The sequence below is a fragment of the Prionailurus viverrinus genome, chromosome A1, assembly GCF_022837055.1.
Source record: "Prionailurus viverrinus isolate Anna chromosome A1, UM_Priviv_1.0, whole genome shotgun sequence".
In the NCBI taxonomy this organism is placed as follows: Eukaryota; Metazoa; Chordata; class Mammalia; order Carnivora; family Felidae; genus Prionailurus; species Prionailurus viverrinus.
In genome coordinates, this window is record NC_062561.1 from 67396165 (window position 1) to 67416407 (window position 20243).

The window sequence follows — 20243 nt, forward strand, 5'->3', positions numbered from 1 at the left end:
GTTCATGCTCTGTCTCTCTCTGTCCCAAAAATAAATAAATGTCGAAAAAAAAAAATTAAAAAAAAAAAAAACCCCAGAAAAATCTTACAGTTCCTTTTTTTAATTTCCCCTGAAATTGGAGATGAAGTGAGGTTTAGCTTATTAATTAGCCACAGAAAATATAGACCCTGACCTCTCATGTACCAAGAGCTTCAAATGAGGTCATTAGCTATGGGCCACAGGACAAGGTGTCAACAGCCTCTTATCCTAAGCACTCAGCATAAGTAATTTTCCCAGATGCAGGTTAGCTACTGGATTTGAATGATATTCTAAAAGAAAAACAAGGCTGAGAATTTTCCTTTTTGAATTGCAAAATGGCACATGCAACAGAAAAGTGCAGAAAATAAATGAAGAACCCAATACTGATCTAACCACCACGTGGCCAAAAAAAAAAAAAAGAAAAAAGAAAGAAAGACACCTTAAATACCCTAGAAGCTACCTTTTTACTTCCCCCAATTACCAACATCTTCTACCTTCCCAAAGCAACTGTTAGGCTTTAAACAGTATAAACTATGTTGGAACTTTGTGTAAATGGAGTTATATTGTTTTGGGGCAGGCTTAAATTTTTGAGGTCCACCTGTGTCACTGATGTAATTTAATTGCTTTAGTTGGTGTGGAGTATTTTATCGCATCAGTTTATTCTCTTTTTGCTGTTGATGGGCATTTGGATTATTTCCACTTTGGGGCTACTAGGAATTATACTTCCAGGAACGTCCTCGAACACATCTCTTGGAGCACATGTGTGTGGATCACAGGGTATGCAGCTTGAGTAAATGCCATCAAAGTGTTTTCCCAAGTTTTTTCAACATACACTTTTTTATACACACTTTTATATAAGAGTTCCCATTGCTCCAGTGGCACCCCATCGGTAGTCTTTTAAATTTTAGCCGTGCTCATGGGTGTTTTGTGCTATGTCACTGTGGTTTTAATTTGCATTTCCCTGGTAACCAATAAGGGTAAGCACTTTTCCAATTATTGGTCACTTGGATATTCTCTTTTGCAAAGTGCCTATTTAAGTCTCTTGTCCATTTCTCTAATTGGGCTTTCTGTGTTCTTCTTAATGAGCTTTAGGAGTACTTGATGTTCTTCAGCACTGGTTTCTCAATCAGAATCATCCGTAGGCCTTGTTAAGACACAGATTACTGGTCCACAGCACCACAGTTTCTGATTCAGTAGATCTGGGATGAGACACAAGAATGTGCATTTCTGACAAGTTCCCAGGTGATGCTGATGCTCCTGGTCCAGGGACCACACTTTGAGAACCCATGTTCTACAGTGTTTTAATGTAGCAGCAATAAATGTTTCCTGTGAGTTCAGTGCAAAGTCACCTTCAAACAACAAAAACCTCAACAATTTAATACTTGTCCCAGCCTAGGGCATAAGCTAATACGGTCTCCCTTCCTGGGTGAGAGTACACCTAGGCTTGCCTCAAGGGCCGCCTGAAACCCACCTGTCTACTTAGAATATGTGCTACGTCCAGTTAGCTGAGAGAACCAGTTGATAATGAAACTATTTTTTGATCTCTGGAAAACTTGTGGGTTTTCAACAGCAAGAACACGAGTCAGTAATCCCTCCAAGAACAAAACACAGATCTCTGAATGGAGATGAAAACGGTCATTTATTTCAACTGAATTTTGTTTCATTAAAAAAATTCTATGATGACACTGAAATAGAAATAAAATAGAAACATGTTTTTTTTTAAACTGTCCTTAACCTCTAAAGACCAAATAATCACATACACATTTGCAGTGTCTCCCACTGTTTCAACAAGCCTCATAACTATCACTGTTGCCATTTCAGTGTCATGAAATACTATCCATGACTATTAACTTAGTGGCTTACTGAACTAAACATTAACCATATTATTTCTAAATACAAGGAGTCAAATAGCTACTGCACTCAAATGTTGTGTAGTTTGCCTTGAGTGCTTTTTAAGGCTTGACGCTACAAACCATTTGTTTCTTTCTTTAAAGAGTCTGAAAATCTACGATATGAGAGCATAAATATGAATGTATGCAACTTGAGGGTGGTTACACCTTATTCTCGAGGTCACGAGAGTCCAACTTAAAACCACAACAGTAAAACCTCTAGCAATCCGAACTCACATACCACAGCCACCGTCAAGAAAAACTAAAGACCCATGGTTCAAATAAAGTGCAGCAGGCCTTAGGAAGTACAGTGGTTTGCTGACTCACTCATCAGAAAGACTTAAACAAAGTGCTATTAGTGGTCAGAGGGAAAAGAACCTGGGCAGGTTCATAAAAGGGAGCCTGCTGGATACAGCCTGAGAATACACTGCACAATTACAGCCACTGTTTGTGATGATTTTCGGTTTTTCTCACCAAGTCAGGAGAGCTCGTACACACAGTGGAGACGGGATTTCAATAAACATTAAGCCAAAAGGCTTATAGTCAATAGTCCGTCCGTTATTAGTAAACCAGAAATCCAAATGAGACTCCTATGCTGTAGTCCAGAATTATAGCTTGTGGTTTGGTCTTTTTTGAAACTATCTCCATAATGACGGCAGTTACCATGTCAGAGTCCTGCAAATCTAGAAGATGATCAATGATCACATTTGTGTCCTTCATTATCAAATCACCTACATGGCCATGGCTCCAATTCTGAGGAAGCATTATTTTCTCTTCCTTGCCTTTCAGAACATATAATTAAATACTGCCCTCCTGTATTTTAAGCATGTATCTTTTTTAGAAGGGGGTAGACTCTACTATAATGTCACTTAAGATAAAGTTTATTTTTGGTTTTTCCTATTAGATTTAGCTGTACTATTTCAACCAGAGGCCTTTAGGGAGAAGTAATGGATCCTAGTTACATTAAAAAAAAAAAAAAGTGGCGAGACAAAATGGCAACTTCACACAGTCTTCAAGTGAATAGAATCCCTGATATAACTGGAAAGTTATATAGAATTTGGGCCAGTAAAAAAAAAAAAAGAAAGAAAGAAAAAAGTCTGTGACAACTTTGTCTTATGCCTTACAAAATGAGCTCTGGCTCTGAAGTCTCTTAAGGCACCAAACCTGGTAGACAGCTTTTACTGGTGTCCTGCACCTGTGATTTGGATAAGAAAAAAAAAAAAAATACTATAGCATATAAATAAAAAAATAGTAAATCATCCTGCTAGAGTTTGAAATCGTTGGGTGAAGTTGGAGGGGCACTCCAAATAAACACCTTGCACATGTAAATATTTTTTGCTAGTGTAAAAAAAGTACAAGAGAACTGACCCAGTACAAAAACCATTAGAAAAATGCCTCTGGAATAGACTTGATGCCGTGGTGCAATCACAGTGCTGTTTCAAAAATTGTAAAGGCTGAGGGCTGTCCGTTGGAAGCGTTCAGAGCCACATGGCCATTGTGAGTAAGATCTGGATAGTTCCTTCTGAAGTACACCTGTAAAAAAAGAAGAACCACAAAAAAGGTATAAAAAGAACACCTTTAGAGGTTTTCAAGCCCTCCTCCCCAGGTCGATGCATTTCCATGTCTATTTCTTCACGTGAAGTGAATCACATCACGACTGGAGTAAAGTTTAAAAAAATAGGGGACGGGTTGCCTGGGTGACTCAGTCGATTGAGCGTCCTTCTCTTGGTTTCGGCTCGGGTCACGATCTCACGGTTCCTGCGTTCGAGCCCCGTGTCAGGCTCTGTCAGGCTGACAGTATGGAGCCTGCTTGGGATTCTCTCTCTCCTTCTCTCTCTGCCCCTCCCTGCTTGCGTGCATGCTCTCTCTCTCAAAATAAATAGACTTAAAAAAATAATGAAAATAAAAACAATACCATAAAAAAACAAACAAACCCACAACAATGATATATTCCTTCTGTGAAGAAAGCAGCCCTATTAATGCCCTCGGCAGGGCGGGGGCTTAATGTCAAACAACCTGTAGATCCACTTTGGTTCTGATCGTTCTGATTCGTAGATATGTTTTATCACTACATTAAATTGATAAAGCAAAATCATTTTACTGACTCAAAACCTGGAGATAAATTAAAAACAGGGTGACAAAGAGGCTGGGGAATATAGCGTCTGCACGAGGGTTTCTCATTTTCACACATAAAATGAGCACAATAGATTTGGATGTTAATATCAGGTTGTAATCCCTATATTTTATAAACTCTGATTGACAAGCATTGAAATGCTGGCGTATATGTATGAAATATCCCCGCGTTTAATTTGTGCGGCAGAGCAGTTATAGGGCCTATACAAATGTGATCTGTGGATAGTGGGCCACAATAATGAAAAGAGAAGCAAAAGCTTTAACAATGACTCAACCAAGCATCTTCTCTAAAATGTAAGATGATACCAAATAATAGGACAGTTCTTTGCCAGGCCTTTGAGTTCTTGAATTCTACCAATTTCTAGCTGAACTAGAAGAGATACAGGTTTTCTGATAAATGTATAATCAGAACATAAAGGGAATGAAATGCTGTCAAGTTTCTCTGTTCCACAATCATCGGTTTTTAGTAGCTGTATCATATCTCGGTTCCTTGACAGATGCGCGTAACAAAATGAAATAATGTCAAGACTTGTGAGCTCTTATCTCAAAATGTGTTTGGGTGAAAAAGGACTTCAGATGTAATTTTTTTTTTCCCAAAGAAGAATGTGAAAAGTTTTGTTTGAGTCTTTAAAACAGAAAATGTACCATCTATCTGAGGCTGACACGTGTCATGAGCTGGGTCTCTTAAGTCACACGATTCCGGATCTATTTTACAACACCTGGCTCCAAATATATGTGTGGATGCTATCAACAAAGTTATCATGGGAGAGAAGGGGCTTCACATACAAAAAGGAAAATTGCTGGGACATCTACCTTCAGATTAAGTGTACTTTCTTTTTCTCTTATTGCTTACAGAGTTGCTACTCCAAAACTAACATTACATATGAAATATTGTGAGTAAAATGAGGCCTTCTCCAAGAACGTTCGGACTTCACTGGGTGAAATCTGAAGTTATTTCCATTATAACACAAGTATTTAAAAAAATACCTTTGGGGGGTGTTAATTAAAAAAATTTTTTTTAATTTAAAGCTATCCATATTTTGTACAGTTATAGATTTATGCACTCCCAAAAAAGAGGTATCTTGTTGAAACTAAAAACAACCAGAAGAATAAAAGTACCTTTTCCTTTTCTACTGCTTGGTAGTCCTCTCCAAAAAAGCCAATTCCTTTCCCTATCACCCTCTGAATGTAATTTTTTATACAGGAAAGTCATTATTGGCAACGCTTCACTGAAATGGTCTTAGCTTCGTGGTCTGAGACACCTGAAACTAAACCCTGAAAGCGAGCTTCCTGTGTATAAAATCCTTGATTTGACCCTTCTTCTCCTCATGTGTTGACACGGCCGGGAATACACTGCAGCTAACAGCACACGCAAGAGAGGAGCCCTCCTCTTCCCGGGTTATGAAGGGTGTGGGTTATGAAGGCAGTTGGGTGACGGGTCCCCGTGCCGTAGGCTCAGCCTAGGATGGGGAGGTCCATCTCCATCCGCTCTTCCTGGGACTCACTGTTGACCCTGGAGAAATCACTCAAGCCCTCTCCATACCGGCGGCCTCACCTGTCAGGTGAGACAGTGACTTACCTCATAGGAACTAATTACTGGCTACAAACTGCAGACTGAAGTGAAGTGCTGGGTGTGATTACGAAGCCGCTCCGAGAAGTGGCCCCTCGGTCCACAGAAGGTAGCAGCATCACCCGCTTAAATGATGAAAACAAAACAGCTGGGAGGCCCTTTGTGGCTGTTTTGGTTTTATCTTTACAGAACCCCTGAGTTGGAGCCGAGACACCTTTAATTCGGTGAATATGGTCACCGGGGAGGCAGAAAGACAGTTAACAGACTACGAGAGGGGGCACTTGGGTGGCTCAGTCGGTTAAGCGGCTCTTGATTTCGGCTCAGGTGGTGATCTCATGGTCTGTGGGTTCGAGCCCCACGCTGGGCTGACAGTGACACACTGACACACGCTGACAGTGTGGAGCCTGATTGGGATTCTCTCTCTCTCTCTCTCTCTCTCTCTCTCTCTGCCTCCCTCCCACTCAAAAGAAATAAACTTAAAAAAAAAAACCCTATGAAAGTTGATATTCACTAACTGTTGACTTTGAGTAGGCACTTGGGCTCTTGGGTGTCAATTCCTCCATTTGTTAAAAGGGGCAATAATGCCAGCTTAATACAGTTGTGAAGGTTAAAAGGAACAATACCATATAAGTTAAAGATCAGGGCAAGCAGACCGTATGCCCAGTGAGTACTGGGCTTCTTGTCCCTCTTCCCCTCTTTCTCTTGGGTCTGGTTCATTACAGGTGCTCTAACGGAGGCTCAAACTAGGTGTAGTAATGGACGCTGGCTTGTCAATAAAGCAACCATCACGGAATTAGATCTTACTAAAAGCAACAGAGTAATAAAAGCTGCCCATGCATGAGTGAAGGCCAGCAAGTGACCTTTCATTTACATGGGTTCAATATGGTGATTTCTGGCTCCAGACTCTTGCCAGTTCACTTTCACTAAACTGTACGGCCCTAGCTCAATTCTGGTAACTCTCAAACTCATCTTTACAGCAGGCCTAACTCTGGTTAGGTATACGCTGGCAGGTCTGTTGTTGAGGTTAAAGAGAGTTAGAGAAGACCTCTGCTTTTAAGATAACAGAAATGGATTTTTCCCTCCCCTTAATCGTCTCAGAAATCACCCTAAACAGCAAGGATACCACGAGATAAAAAAGAAGCCCATCTTTAATGAAATCAGGACTCATCTGAAATCCCAAACGGCAAGATATCCGGATGGGCTGCCATATGCAACTGGATCTAGTGGGGCTGTGGTAAGACAGAGAGGAAGTAGCTAGCGGAGATCTCAGCAATCATGGGAGAGCACAGTTGTCCAACTACCTGGCAAATTCCAAGGTGAGTCAATGAGGAATGTACAGAATCCCCATCTTTGCCTGAAGCATATACACTGATGAGGCCCTAGGAGAAGGGAGATACTGACATGCAAGTAACTGCCCATCTCTGCAGGCTAGGGAGGAGGACAGGCTAAATGAACATGCATCTTCAATTTCTCTCTCTTGCTTATACACACACACACACACACACACACACACACTCTCTCTCTCTCTCTCTCTCTCTCTCTCTCTCTCTCTCTCTCTCTCCCTCTGTCATAAGGAACTTCTACGTTAAGCAGACAGAATTCCCTTTAGCCTGAAATAATGCCCTAGCCACCATCATCCTATAAAAATATAGTCTAGGAAAAACTCACTTAATTCAAAGATGAGTGGTAGGAATAACAACAACCAACATTACAGTAGTAGTACAGGATCTGTAAAATACACAGTGAGGAAAAGGAACAAGATAAGCACATGTCAAATAAATACACGGAAACTGTGAAAAAAATATAATGTAATACACTCAAAGAAAATACAGAACAATCAACCTGTGGACAACAGAAATTTGAATGTTTGGAAATGTGGCACAGCAACATGAGACGATGAAGCAGGAGCTGACTGGGGCCACGAGTGGAATGGAGGAGAACAGGGAAGCATCACAGAAAGGGCAGCTGTGTGAACACAGCACAAAGTAGTTCAGCAACCACTGGAGAAACAGGATGAGACGCGGGGGACAGAATTGAGAAAGCAAGCATAATTAGAAGTTAATAAAGAATTAAAGGGGTGCCTGGGTAGCTCCGTCGGTTAAGCGTCTAGACTTCAGCTCAGATCATGATCTCACAGTTCAGGAGTTTGAGCCCCACGTCGGGCTCTGGCAGCTCGGAGCCTGGAGCCTGCTTCGGATTCTGTGTCTCCCTCTCTCTCTGCCCCTCCCCAGCTCGTGCTCTCTGTCTCTCTCTCTCTCAAAAATAAATAAAATCATTAAAAGAATAAAATAATTAAAAAGGATCAAGGAGAAAATAGCTTTATAACATAAAGAACAAACAACATATACATGATAGATATGTGTAAAGAGGAGACTCCAAGCAAAGAAAGAGAACTTCAAAGCTATAATTCCAGTAACTTCCGGAAATAAAACAGACGTGAAGCTAGGGAACAAAAGGGTACATCATACCCTAGGAAAAACTAACGGCCTTCAAAACTGAGAAAGAGTCCTTTGGGCTTCAGGAAAGAAGATCAAGTTAAGTCTAACTTGACCGCTCCATATGAATAAACAATGAGAGAACCCTTAGAGCAAAGTTTATAGCATACTAAGTGAAAGAAAGTGGGACCCAAGAATTTTATAGCCAAAGCATTTAAATTAGAGGCGCAGCAAATTTTATACACACACACACACACACACACACACACACACACACACACACAGTTAAGTCAGGGGGATTCTAACTCCAACAACCCTCCTTTAAGATGGTACAGAGCACTGTTTTCCAACTTTTTGTTTTGACTGTCACCCACAGTAGTAAGTACATTTTTTTTTAACGTTTGAGAGCGAGCACGTGCACAAGTGAGCACGTGTGTGCACATGAACAGGAGAAGGACAGAGAGGAGACAGAAAGAATCCCAAGTAGAGCCCAACACAGGGCCTGATCTCACAAACCATGAGATCAGGAGTAAGTACATTTCATATTACATTGAGACTCAGTACAGACCCAAGAAATATTTACTATTACTATGACAGTTACACAGTTCTTTTCTTTCCATTCCATTCTTTTCTATCTCATTTTTTTAGTTTTATTTTTTTATTTTAGAGGGTATGAAAGGGGGAGAGGGGGAGAGGGACAGAGAGAGACAGAGGGATCTTAAGCAGGCTCCACACTCAGTTCAACATGGAACCCAATGCTGGCCTCAATCTCACGGCCCCACATTGGGCTCTGTGCTGACAGCTTAGAGCCTGGAGCCTGTTTCAGATTCTGTGTCTCCTTCTCTCTCTGACCCTCCCCCATTCATGCTCTGTCTCTGTCTCAAAAATAAATAAACGTTAAAAAAAATTAAAAAAAAATAAAACAAGTAAGCAAGTAAAATAATAAAGGTTTAAGTATTTTTAAAGATTTGACAGTAAACACTATAAGGAAAACTAAACAACAAAAGTCTGGTGGGAGCACAGGGAGAGAGGGAAGAGATGTTGTCATTGTTCATAATGGGGAATCAATAATAATAAAGTGTTCCCAGGAGAAATGGAAGGTACACACATAAAACAATGAGCAAAGAAAAATAAATAGAGGCACCTGGCTGGCTTAGTCAGTAGAGATTGAGACTCTTGATCTTGGGGTTGTGTTCCAGCCTCATGTTGGGTAGAGATCAATTAATTTTTTTTAATCTTAAAAAAAATACATACTAATTAAAAGGTTAAAAAAAAGGAACACTAAAAGCTGAAAACATAATAGAAGTGTGGTGATTCTCAATAAATGTAAATGGACTAAACTCATCTGTTAAAAAAAGGAGGACTAAGATTAAATCTCAGAGCTAACTGAACTATATGCCATTTACAGGAAATATTTCTGTAATCTGATACTAAAAGACTAAGATATACCAGGTGAGTGAAAACAAAGGGAAAAGCAGGAGACTCAACTGAAATTTTGAACCAGCTTGCCTGCATTCAGGGCCAAGTGCATTAAATGAAGCCAAGAAAGAAAAGCACTTTAAAATAGAAGAAAACATAATTCACAGTGAAGACCCAAGTCAAGAATATCTGTGGACTGAAAAATGAGAACATAAAAATTAAAAACCAAAATGACAAGCAAAGCAAAAATGACAAGAACTATAAAGTGAAAGGTTGTAATAATATAAAACTAACATAATGTGTCACATCAAGTGGACCAAAATAAGAAGATCTAAATAATTACTAAAGTAAATCTAATTAAAAGTCATTAAATGCTATACTGTAAACAAACACTAGTCCATCTTTTTAAACATGCGAAGAACATTCACAAAAGTTGACTATGCACTAGAACACAAGAAAAGTATTATCAAATACTGTTTCTGGGTGGAAACAGCATAGACAACTCTATGATCACAAGGCAATGCAAATCAACACTGATGAGTAAACTAGAAAACATAAAAAAAAAAACAAACAAACCCCCACCACCAGGAAGTTTTAAAGGCCCCTTTCTCAATTTTTGAGCCAAAGAGAAAATTGAAAATAAAATTTTAGGGGTGCCTGGGTGGTCAGTCAGTTAAGTGTCCAACTTCGACTCAGGTCATGATCTCACGGTTCATGGGTTCAAGCCCCACATCGGGCTCTGTGCTGACAGCTCAGAGCCTGAAGCCTGCTTTGGATTCTGTGTCTCCCTCTCTCTCTCTCTCTCTCTCTGCTCCTCCCCCACTCATGCTCTGTCTCTCTCTAAAAAATAAAAAGAAAAAAAAAAAGAAAAAACTTTAGATTTGTATTTGAAAACTTAACTATGACAAAAGCACTGCATACCAGAACCCAGTAGCGTATAGCATAGCATATAGCTAGAACAGTCTTCCGAGAAAAGTTGACTGCCTTAAAATATTTATATTAATGAACAAGAACGAATGAAAACAAATGCATTCAAGAAACCACCATAAAATAAACCAAAGACTGTATTAACACATATAAAAGCAGAAAGTGATAAGCTGGAACACAGAGTACAAGAATCAGTAAGTAAATCTACCAGCTCATTCTTTGGGAAAAGAAAACTAAACTGTAACAACTTAATTAGAAGGAAAAAATGGGGAGAAGAGAGTGGAGAAAGCATAAATACTATGTAGCCATTAAAAAGAATGACATAACCAGGGGCGCCTGGGTGGCTCAGTCGATTAAGCGTCTGACTCTTGATTTTGGCTCAGGTCATGATCTCACGGTTTGTGAGTTCAAGCCCCACATCGGGGCCTCCGTGGGATTCTCTCTCTCTTTCTCTCTGTTCTTCCCCCACTTGTGCTCTCTCTTGCTCAAAACAAATCAACTTTTAAAAAAAGATAATTATACGCATTGATATAATATGAGATACATTAGCTGAAAGAAGTAAGAAACAGCTGTCACTTGTTCTCACAAAACAGAAAGTATATATGCACAAGTCTGTGTTGACAAATGGGCTGTATCAGCAGAAGGGTCAACACAGGTGTCGGGGCTCTGTCCTGAAGAGTGGGTGGATGACTTACTTTTATTTATAAGCTAAAACAATCATTTTTAAAAACTGTGAAGTTTTTGAGTTTTATAGCATTAGTTTATATCATCTGTTAAAAAAAATTATTACTAAAAACAAATTTAGAGTCTCTAAAGCTTACCCAGAAGAACTTTGGGTTTATTTTAGGGAGGTAATGGTTCAATCCACAGCCTTTAAAAAACCAATCCCCTTGCGTTGTTGAGAGGGAAAACTCTTGTATTTGTAAAAGGCTCTGCATTCTTCAAAGCATGTAGTCTCATCTGATCCTTGTAGCCAGGCCTTGCTGTAACCCCAGCACAAGTGAGGACGGGACAGCTCAGAGACCTCAGGAGACATACGGGGCCATGGAGCTGCTAAGCGTTTCTACCAATTCAAACTGGTCCAGGCTCCTAGAACATAGGATTATCAGGATTTCCTAACTTTGGGGTTACAGCTGGTGATTTCACCAATAGATAAAATGGCACCTGTTATATACTGGGAACAAAGGAACTCCAAAAAACCTCAATTAGGTCTGCTTCATCATGTAGGAGAATGAATGACAAGATTCACCTCGGTTATGGGCTGAACTGTGTCCCCTCGAGATTTGTATGTTGAAGTCTTAAGCCTTCAGTGTCTCAGAATGTGATTGTATGTGGAGATAGGGTCAGTTAAGTTAAAATGAGGTCACAGAGGTGGGTCCTAATCTAATCTGACTGGTGCCCTTGTATGAGGAGTTTAGCACTCAGGCACACACAGAGGGCAGACCACACTAAGACAAAGAAGATGGTCATCGACAAGCCAAGGAGCGATATTTCAGAGGAAACCAACCCTGTCGATACCTTGATTTCAAAACTCCAGCTTCCAGAACCGTGAGGAACAAATTGCTGTGGTTTTAAGACACCTATTCTGTATACTTTGATGGGGTAGCCCCTAGAAGACTAACGCACCTCCCCGCTTTATGTACCTAAAAAGTACTTTCTCTACTATTCCACAGATCATCTCTGAGGGTCAACGAGAGTAATTACGCTTGCCTATACCAACATTTGAAGAGAAACAACTATGTGGTCAAGACAACGTTGACGTGGAAGTACCTTTTTCTAGATGTTGCATTTTCTTTTCAAAGAAACGGATTCCAACCTGTCAGGAGCCGAAAGCTTGTTAACTTACACCCATCTTCCTACTGTCATCATTCTCAGTGATGCTTTGATATTTGATGGCTGCACATTTAAAAAGTTGACAATCTGACAGCCTGCTGTAAGACGTCCAAGCATGGGCAGAAGTGATGTCAAGAAGATACTCAACTGGGATACGTATTTCCTTACGTCTTTCCAGAGAGGTGACCTGAGCCTCTGAGATCCCAGAGGGATGTGCTGCCATTATGTAAACCTGGCCCCACGTTGGATTCCACATGAGAAAAGGAGCAGGGTTTTGAAATTGGACATGTGGACCACAGCAACTCTCAGCTTCACCCAGCAATTAGCCCTCTGCTCTCCACTGACCAGCTCTGTGACCTTAGGTGAGTCCTCAATCCAGTCTCCTTGTCCATGAAGTGGGGTAAGAAAGAACCACCAGGAGGATTAAGTGAACTCACACATGTGAGAACCACGTAAGATAAATGATACAGACCTATACGAATGTAGCACCATTAATATTGTTATGTTAGGTGCAAGATTATAGGACCAGGAATCCCAAGGTTTCTAATTGCAACCTCTGAGCATTTCTGTACGTATGTCACACTTGGTTAAAACATTTCTTAAAAGAGCAGATGTCTAATTCTGTGTCTGCTGCAAATGAGAGCTAACGTAAGTTATCTATATACAGGACCACCTTACTTCTAAGGGGCCTTAGCTTCCTATTTGTAAAAAGAGGGTGTTGAACTATACCATCTTCTGTTATCTGGACCCATCTGTGATTTATTTGTCATTACTCAACGCCTTGATGATACACAATGATAACAGATTTTTAAAACGGAGGCTTTGACACGTAGGTGGGGACACATCTGTTTGATGTGAAATGCCTGAGGTCAGAGAACAAAGGGGTTTGTAAGATTCCTGGCTGTTTTACGAGCAGATTATACAGGGGATCCCCAATGACTGACTGCCTGGGTCTTCCGAGGGAAGAAGCACCGACTGGGAGACATCCAGGTGGTGAAAGTCTCTGCATTTCAGCCCTGAAAGCAGTACACTGGCTTCTCTACATTCATGTACGATGGAAGTACTTACGAAAAGTTCAGAATTCAGATTTCCTCATCCCTGACCCTGGGTGTAAACTCTGATTCTGCCAATTATCCAGCCAGCTGTGTCACTCTGAGCAATTTCCTTCCCCTCTCAAAGTCTCAGCCTTTTTTTTTTAATGTTTATTTTTGAGAGACAGTGCAAGTGGGGAGGGGCAGAGAGACAAGGAGACACAGGATCCAAAGCAGGCTCCAGGCTGTCAGCACAGAGCCCAATGTGAGGCTCGAACCCACGAACTGTGGGATCATGACCTGAGCTGAAGTCGGATGCTTAACCGACTGAGCCACGCAGGCGCCCTTCAGATTCCCAGCCTCTTACACCGGCACCAAGACAAGAGAACCTACATCACACACGGTGCACGGTGAGTGTCAGAGCCTCATCCCGCACCTCCAAATTGCTCGGCACATAAACGGAGCATCTCTGCTCTTCTCAGCTCTTGGGTTTATTATACTGGGGATATCTAAGAAATACATCTGACACGTTTGTTAGTCCCCAGCACGATACTGCGGGCACACATACACATTTACCAAATGGTTTTTGAGGATGAAGCAGCATTTGAAGAAATGTTCTACGAACAGTGGCAGTGATAGCTCTTTATTTCTGAGTTGGAGGGATGAGACGAAACAGTGACAGAAGAGAACTTAAGCTGTGTTTTGGATAAATTTCTCACACACAAGGGCTGTTAGATACTGGGACAGATTTTCTCCTGTTGTCTTTAATAGATACTTAAGACATTACACAAGTAATTTTCTCTTGCAGTGAAAATCTGGGAAATGCAGAAAAGGATGAACAGAAAAATGCACCTATTATTATAATGCCCAGGGAGAAACAGTTCTGATGGGGAGCTTCAAGACTACTGATCCCATGCCATCCCAACCACACACCTCAAGGGGCAAGAACACCTGACTTCCCTTTCTTCCTTCCATCAAGCCAACTCCCACCTTGTATCAGAAAGAGTTACAGGTGGCTGCAGGACATTGGCTAAGTTCCTTAAGCCAGGCCGCAGTTTTCACATCACACGTGTAGAATGAGAAAATACATTACTTATTGGAAAGATACCAGATAATCTGAATGTTTTTTTTTAATTTATTTTTTAATATATGAAATTTATTGTCAAATTGGTTTCCATACAACACCCAGTGCTCATCCCAAAAGATGCCCTCTTCAATACCCTTCACCCACCCTCCCCTCCCTCCCACCCCCGACTCTGAATGTTATTCACTGAACATCAGCACCATGTACAGTGCTTAGTACTTGCACACACATCATCTCTGTGAAAATGCTTTGTACATCTCCAAGCACCACTCAGACTATAGCATTAAGGTGGCAGAGATTCTTTTTTTTTTTTTTAATTTTAATGTTTATTTTTGGGAGAGTGAGCATGAGCCTGGCGCCCCAAGGTAACATAGATTCTTGATCATCCCAATGACTGTTTCATCATCTAGAAGGCAGAGGAAGCACAAGGGGGTAACTAGGCCTTCTTCTAAACCACCACGAATTAGGGAGAAACCTGGGCAAGAAGCGTATCATGTGGTTTTCTTTGCAAATTATAAAACAGAAAAGCAACCTACACATTTCCCTGCTAGATATTTCTAGACCCAATGGACAACATCCCACATTCTTTTTTTCTCAAACTCTCAAAATTTCCTGGATGTGCCTTGACCGTATTTGCAACTCAAATGTGAGCGCCGATTAGAATGAAATGTAACGGGCCTGCAAAATGTGGAAGTTCTGTGCCACATGAGAATCTGAAAGCATGGAGTTCAACATGTGACATCTCTCTAGAATCAGATCTCTCGCTCCTCTTGGGCACAGGTGCTTGCGCCCCGCAGCGCCCCCACGTGCCTGTGCACGCGAGCATGCGCACCTGCGGCACCCCCACTCCCCCACCGATTCTGCCCATTCTCAGCAGACCTGACTTCAACCTGGGACGTGTTGTTAAGACCCAGTCGTGAAGCGTTGTCTCCGAAGGCTTATAATTGAGAAGGGCACAGGGTGCTTGTTAGAGCACCCCTCGTGCCAGATTGCGAGGAGTGAAGGGCTGAGATGAGCTTTAATTACCGCTCCTCTCGGCCCGCTTACCTGTTTTGCTGTTTCGATGAGGGCAGCGGCTTCTGCCTGGCCCAGCTGCTGCACCATCTTGTAAAACAGGCTCTCTTCATTCTGCAGCAAAACATACGGTTCATCATATTCTTTCAGTCTTCCTGAATCCAAAACCTGTTAATCAGCAGAAAGAAACCCATTAGCACACAATGTTTTGCAGTAACATATTATAAGCCAGACAATATTTCGGAAAGGGGCCGGAGAAGGAGAATAGAGAGAATCCATTTGGGTGGTAGGCCTGCCTGGTGTTTAAACGGTTTGATTACCCTGTTTTACTAGGCAGACAAAGGCCTAGCCCGACCTTTTATTATTATAATGTTATAGGAAAGGAAGAAAATGAAAGTTTTAGACTATGATTATGGGCACTCAGCAGTCCTGTGGCGTTTTATATTCTGCCAAAGGCTTTTGGGGTTGTTATTAGTGCTTTTAGCTCTCAGACTCTGAGCTTTGAGGGTTATTTATACATACATTCAGAGTTGGGAAATTTCTTGATTTAGGAAAATCAAACTCAATTTATGAAAAAGTAGGGTGATGTCATCCAGGCCAGATGGCAGTGATCTGAGAGCAAATTAGCTGCTAAGCTGGTCTGACAGAATCTGAGCAATATCTGGAAAAGGAGTAAATGCTTCTGGAATTTCTTTAGGGTCCTGGAATATGTCAGCTGGTAAGAGGGGACAAAATACCCGTCAGTGAGATTAAGGTGCATCCTGAAGTTGGCTTTGGTGGGAGCTTATTATTCTGGGAGTGAAAGGCTGGCTAAAAGAGCTGCTCCCTAAGCAGCTTTAGCATAATTGCTCTGCACAGAAGAAATCTCTAGAAATCCAATTTTCTCTCTGGATAAGACTAAAGAAGTAATTAAGAAATTGAGCTCCAAATTCCAGCGATCATGGCCTGCACAGCACACGGGGGCAGCCCAATCTCAATTGTAGAGGATCTGAGTATCTGTTTGCACAAGTATCTTTCCTGCTTCCTTTTCTCTCTTTCTTCGGCTGCCTGCCTTTCAAGCCATTTTATTGCTCATTAATATGTCCACTAATTGGAAATTGAAAGGGAGAGGAAGGGGCTCTTAACTTTGCATTTCTACTTATTAGTAGCTCTGGTTAATGGTTTGGGAGGGAAGAAAAGAGTCTGAAACCATTGGCCCAGATGATGTACCTAGGAAAACAGTTCTGATGTTAAGTGGTACTTAGTTCTTCATTTAGGCTGTATTTAGAGTAAATTTATCTTAAGGGAATATGCTGAAACTCTTAAGCCGGACACAGGCTGTTTGTCCACATCTAGGTATTGCAGTTAATTCTGTCCCGTGGTATTTAATCGGAAACATTTATTAAGTCTCATAACGGGCATTTTCCTGTTAATCTTTTGTTTACTACTGTGAATCACTGCTAAGGGCAGCTTTCTCAAAAGAGTTCAAGAATAATTGAATCTGTCACATCCACATAATAATTAAAACGTCCTATAATTTGGCATCCAATTTAGATGCCCCAAATGTGTAATTTTACTTAAGCATAGCATTACAGAGCATAGCCACTCCTCCTGATGTTGAAGAAGAAGAAAAAAACCAATTTTAAAATACAGGTTTCTCTCATGCTGAAGACTAAGTAAATAAGCGAATCAAATTACTTCATACAATGAAGAACCTGATATTCTGCAAAAGCAACAACTTTTAAAAATCACCAGAGCTGGTGGAAAAGGAGTTCTCCAACTATCAAGACTGTATGTAATTTTTAATGGAATGGAACTATTTACTGATATTTCGTCCTTGCCCAACTTCCTACTTTACTCAAATTTGAATGAACAGCACATTTTTCCATTTTCTCTCCTACCGTCTGAAAACACACAAATGCCACTAGATGAGCAGTTCTCAGAACTGACCAGTGTCTGAAAAGGCAGAGCCAGAAAAAAATTAATGCTCTTAAAAAGCAATAGAGTTAACAATATAAATGACCAAAAGATTTATTTTGGTCAAAATACTTTGAGCCTTATGAGTATTAAATATAAATGCAATTTAACAAAGAATGACTACCTTAAGATAATATTTTAGAAAGTCACCTCGTAACTAAAATAGTGGTCTTTTGAATTTGGAAAAGAAGAAAATAGCTGTGGATTGAACACTCATTGTACTACATGCTTTGTAGACATTGCTGTTAATTCTCAAGGTACACAGGGTACATAATGTCCTTCCTCCCTTCCTCCCTCCCTCCCTCCCTTCCACCCACCACCTATTTATCATTTTTTCCTTCTTAACCTCCATTCTCCCATCCATCCATCCAGGAAATACTGACACCTAATATCAAAGCACTGTTTTAAGAATAGGAGATTCAAAGATGAGCAAGATACATTCTGTCCAGAAATTCACAACCAGAGATGAAGACTGAGGGTGCAGAAGTGTTAAGTAACTTAGCTGAGGCTACGGAATCAGTAGATGGCAAAAGTGGGGTTCAAACATAGGTCCGAACCCCTATTCTTTCCATGTGCATTCCCAGAGAAAGACATTTAGATTATTTATTATCAGATACAATATAAGGGAGATGAAAATTTTAACTTCAATTTTTTTTTCCCCTAATGTTTGAGACAGAGAGAGAGAGAGAGAGAGTGCGCATGCACAAATGTGGGAGGGGTGGATAGACAGACACAGAATCTGAAGCAGGCTCCAGGCTCTGAGCTGTCGGCACAGACCCCCAGTGTGGGGCTTGAACTCACGAGCTGTGAGATCATGACCAGAGCTGAAATTGGATGCTTAACCGACTGAGCCACCCAGGCGCCCCTAAATTCAATTTTCTAAGATACCTTTCTATATGTATAATACCTTACATTAACTTTGTATAACTTAAGAAAATATGCCTATAAATGTAAACATTCCCCACTGCATTTTTATTATACTTGGGGCTCACATTATTTACTGTGTGCCTGGTAGACACTCACAGAAAAAGAAAACCAATTTTATTAAACTTTCAGGATTAATAAAGAACAAGTAATATATGGCAAAAACACATTTGAGGAAAATAAGTAAACTTTCATTAATTCCTGAATTTGTTCAGCAAACATTTATTGCATACTTAAGTGCATTCGTGTCATCATGACAGATGCTGGGGAAGAGGCACAAGAGAGTTAAGCCACAGCCCCTGACATTCGGGAGCCTGTACTAAGAGAGAGAAGAAAGACTGCAAGTGTCTATACTGCAAGAACAAAAAAAAAAAGCACTGGCAGAAACAAGAGTGTGGAGCCGCCAGGACTCAGGCCAGGCGCTACAGAGCCCCTCGGGGCGCAGACTGAGGAAAGTCCTGGAACAGAACTGTACACATTTTGCCTTTACATTTACTGGTTTGAGCAAAGATTCCAGGTCTTTTATGATAACTGCACACAAAGCAACTCCAATTTTTAAAAAATGTTTATTTAGTTTGAGACAGCGAGCAAGCACACACATGCTCACACACAAGCAGGGGAGGGACAGGGAGAGAAGGAGACAGAGAATTCCAAGCTGGCTCCACACTGTCAGCGCAGAGCCCAACACGGGGCTAGACCTCAGGAGATCTCATGAACCTTGAGATCATGACCTGAGCCAAAATCAAGAGTCGGACGCTTAACCGACTGAGCCACACAGGTGCCCCTCCAAATTTTCTTTATGTACAGAAAAACAGGTATAATTTTGAGTTTTTATCTTTAACATCTTCCATAACTGTAAGAAAAGGCTCCTGTGATCTCCCGCTGCGCCCCCTATAACCCAAGTTAAACTACAAATGAAACCACACATTCAAACTGGTGTGAGAGCAATCCTATGGTGCCAGGATCTCTCCAGGAACGCCAACCTCAAATCACTTGCGCACTCTCGCTGGTTAAGGAAAAATCCATTATATTGGATGAGTCAGTCAGTTACATAAACTCCATGAAGATGTGCTTATCAGGCCTGTGTATCTGCAGATATGGCAGGGAGCTGTCCTAGATATAAAAATTAAATGGACCCATTGCAAAATAATCTAATCCATTTTAAACACCAGGATGTTGTATCAGTGATGGTGGGGTGGCTGCAGGGAGAGGCGGGTGTGGAGGGGGTGTGCAGGACAGGTTGGAAGAAACCTGACAACAGGAAAGAGATGCCTGGAAGTTTTCGATCGGCAATAAGCAACAGAGGCAGATCCCACTTAACAGCAAGCAGAGTGGGAAGATCTGAGTTTCAGACATCTGCTTTAGGTGGCCTGGAGACAAAGGGGCATAGGGACAGTTCTCCAAGCTTGGGAGTTGGGTTGGGTCCCTCACCGGTAAGGTGGATGGCTGTGAGGTTCTGTGATAAGATACGGTGGCAAGTGTTACTCAAAACCCTTTCTTAGGTCTTGAAATGGTCAGTCATTGTGACTTGGGGAAGATGAAGACCAGGTCACAGCGACTGCCACAGCGGCTCCCCAAATTCCTGCTATTGTATGGAAGCACAGACCTCCTTTCCCAAAGTATTTCTTCTTCCGGATTGTGCTTTCAACCTTCATGTTAGTTATTTTTCCCTCTGAAAACATGAGTGGAAATATCCTGGTGTATTTTTTTTAAGGAGCTTTTCTCTTCTGTGACGTTCTGAGATACAGGCTTATCAAAAGTTCCATGAAGGTGAAAAATTGAATTTAAATAAAACTCCAGGTAGCTCTGAGGTGTGTTTGTGCTCTCCCAGGTGGGTATGGGACAGCAGTGTGTGGGTTTGATTTCTCTGGGGAAAACTCTACTGAAAAGAGGCTTGAGTTTAGGATGAGAGGTAAAGATTAGAAAACTGTAAGGTGGCTCATAAGCAGAGAGGTAGAATCTGGGTGTCTCAGCCCCGGCTCTCCTTCTCCAGACCCCCTAAGTCCTGGG

General features: G+C 41.2%; 1 protein-coding gene across 3 annotated transcripts in view; it reads right to left on the minus strand.

Annotated features, from left to right (window-relative positions):
- Positions 1 to 1638: 1638 nt before the first annotated feature.
- Positions 1639 to 20243, minus strand: part of ABCC4 (ATP binding cassette subfamily C member 4) — a 270180-nt gene continuing 251575 nt past the window's right edge. For all 3 annotated transcript variants that reach the window (XM_047871810.1, XM_047871800.1, XM_047871820.1), the window contains 2 exons: positions 15387 to 15521; positions 1639 to 3440 (listed from right to left, as the gene is read on the minus strand). In XM_047871810.1, the coding sequence (XP_047727766.1) occupies positions 3333 to 3440; positions 15387 to 15521 (243 nt within the window). In that variant the 3' untranslated portion in view covers positions 1639 to 3332. The remainder of the gene's footprint in view (positions 3441 to 15386; positions 15522 to 20243) is intronic.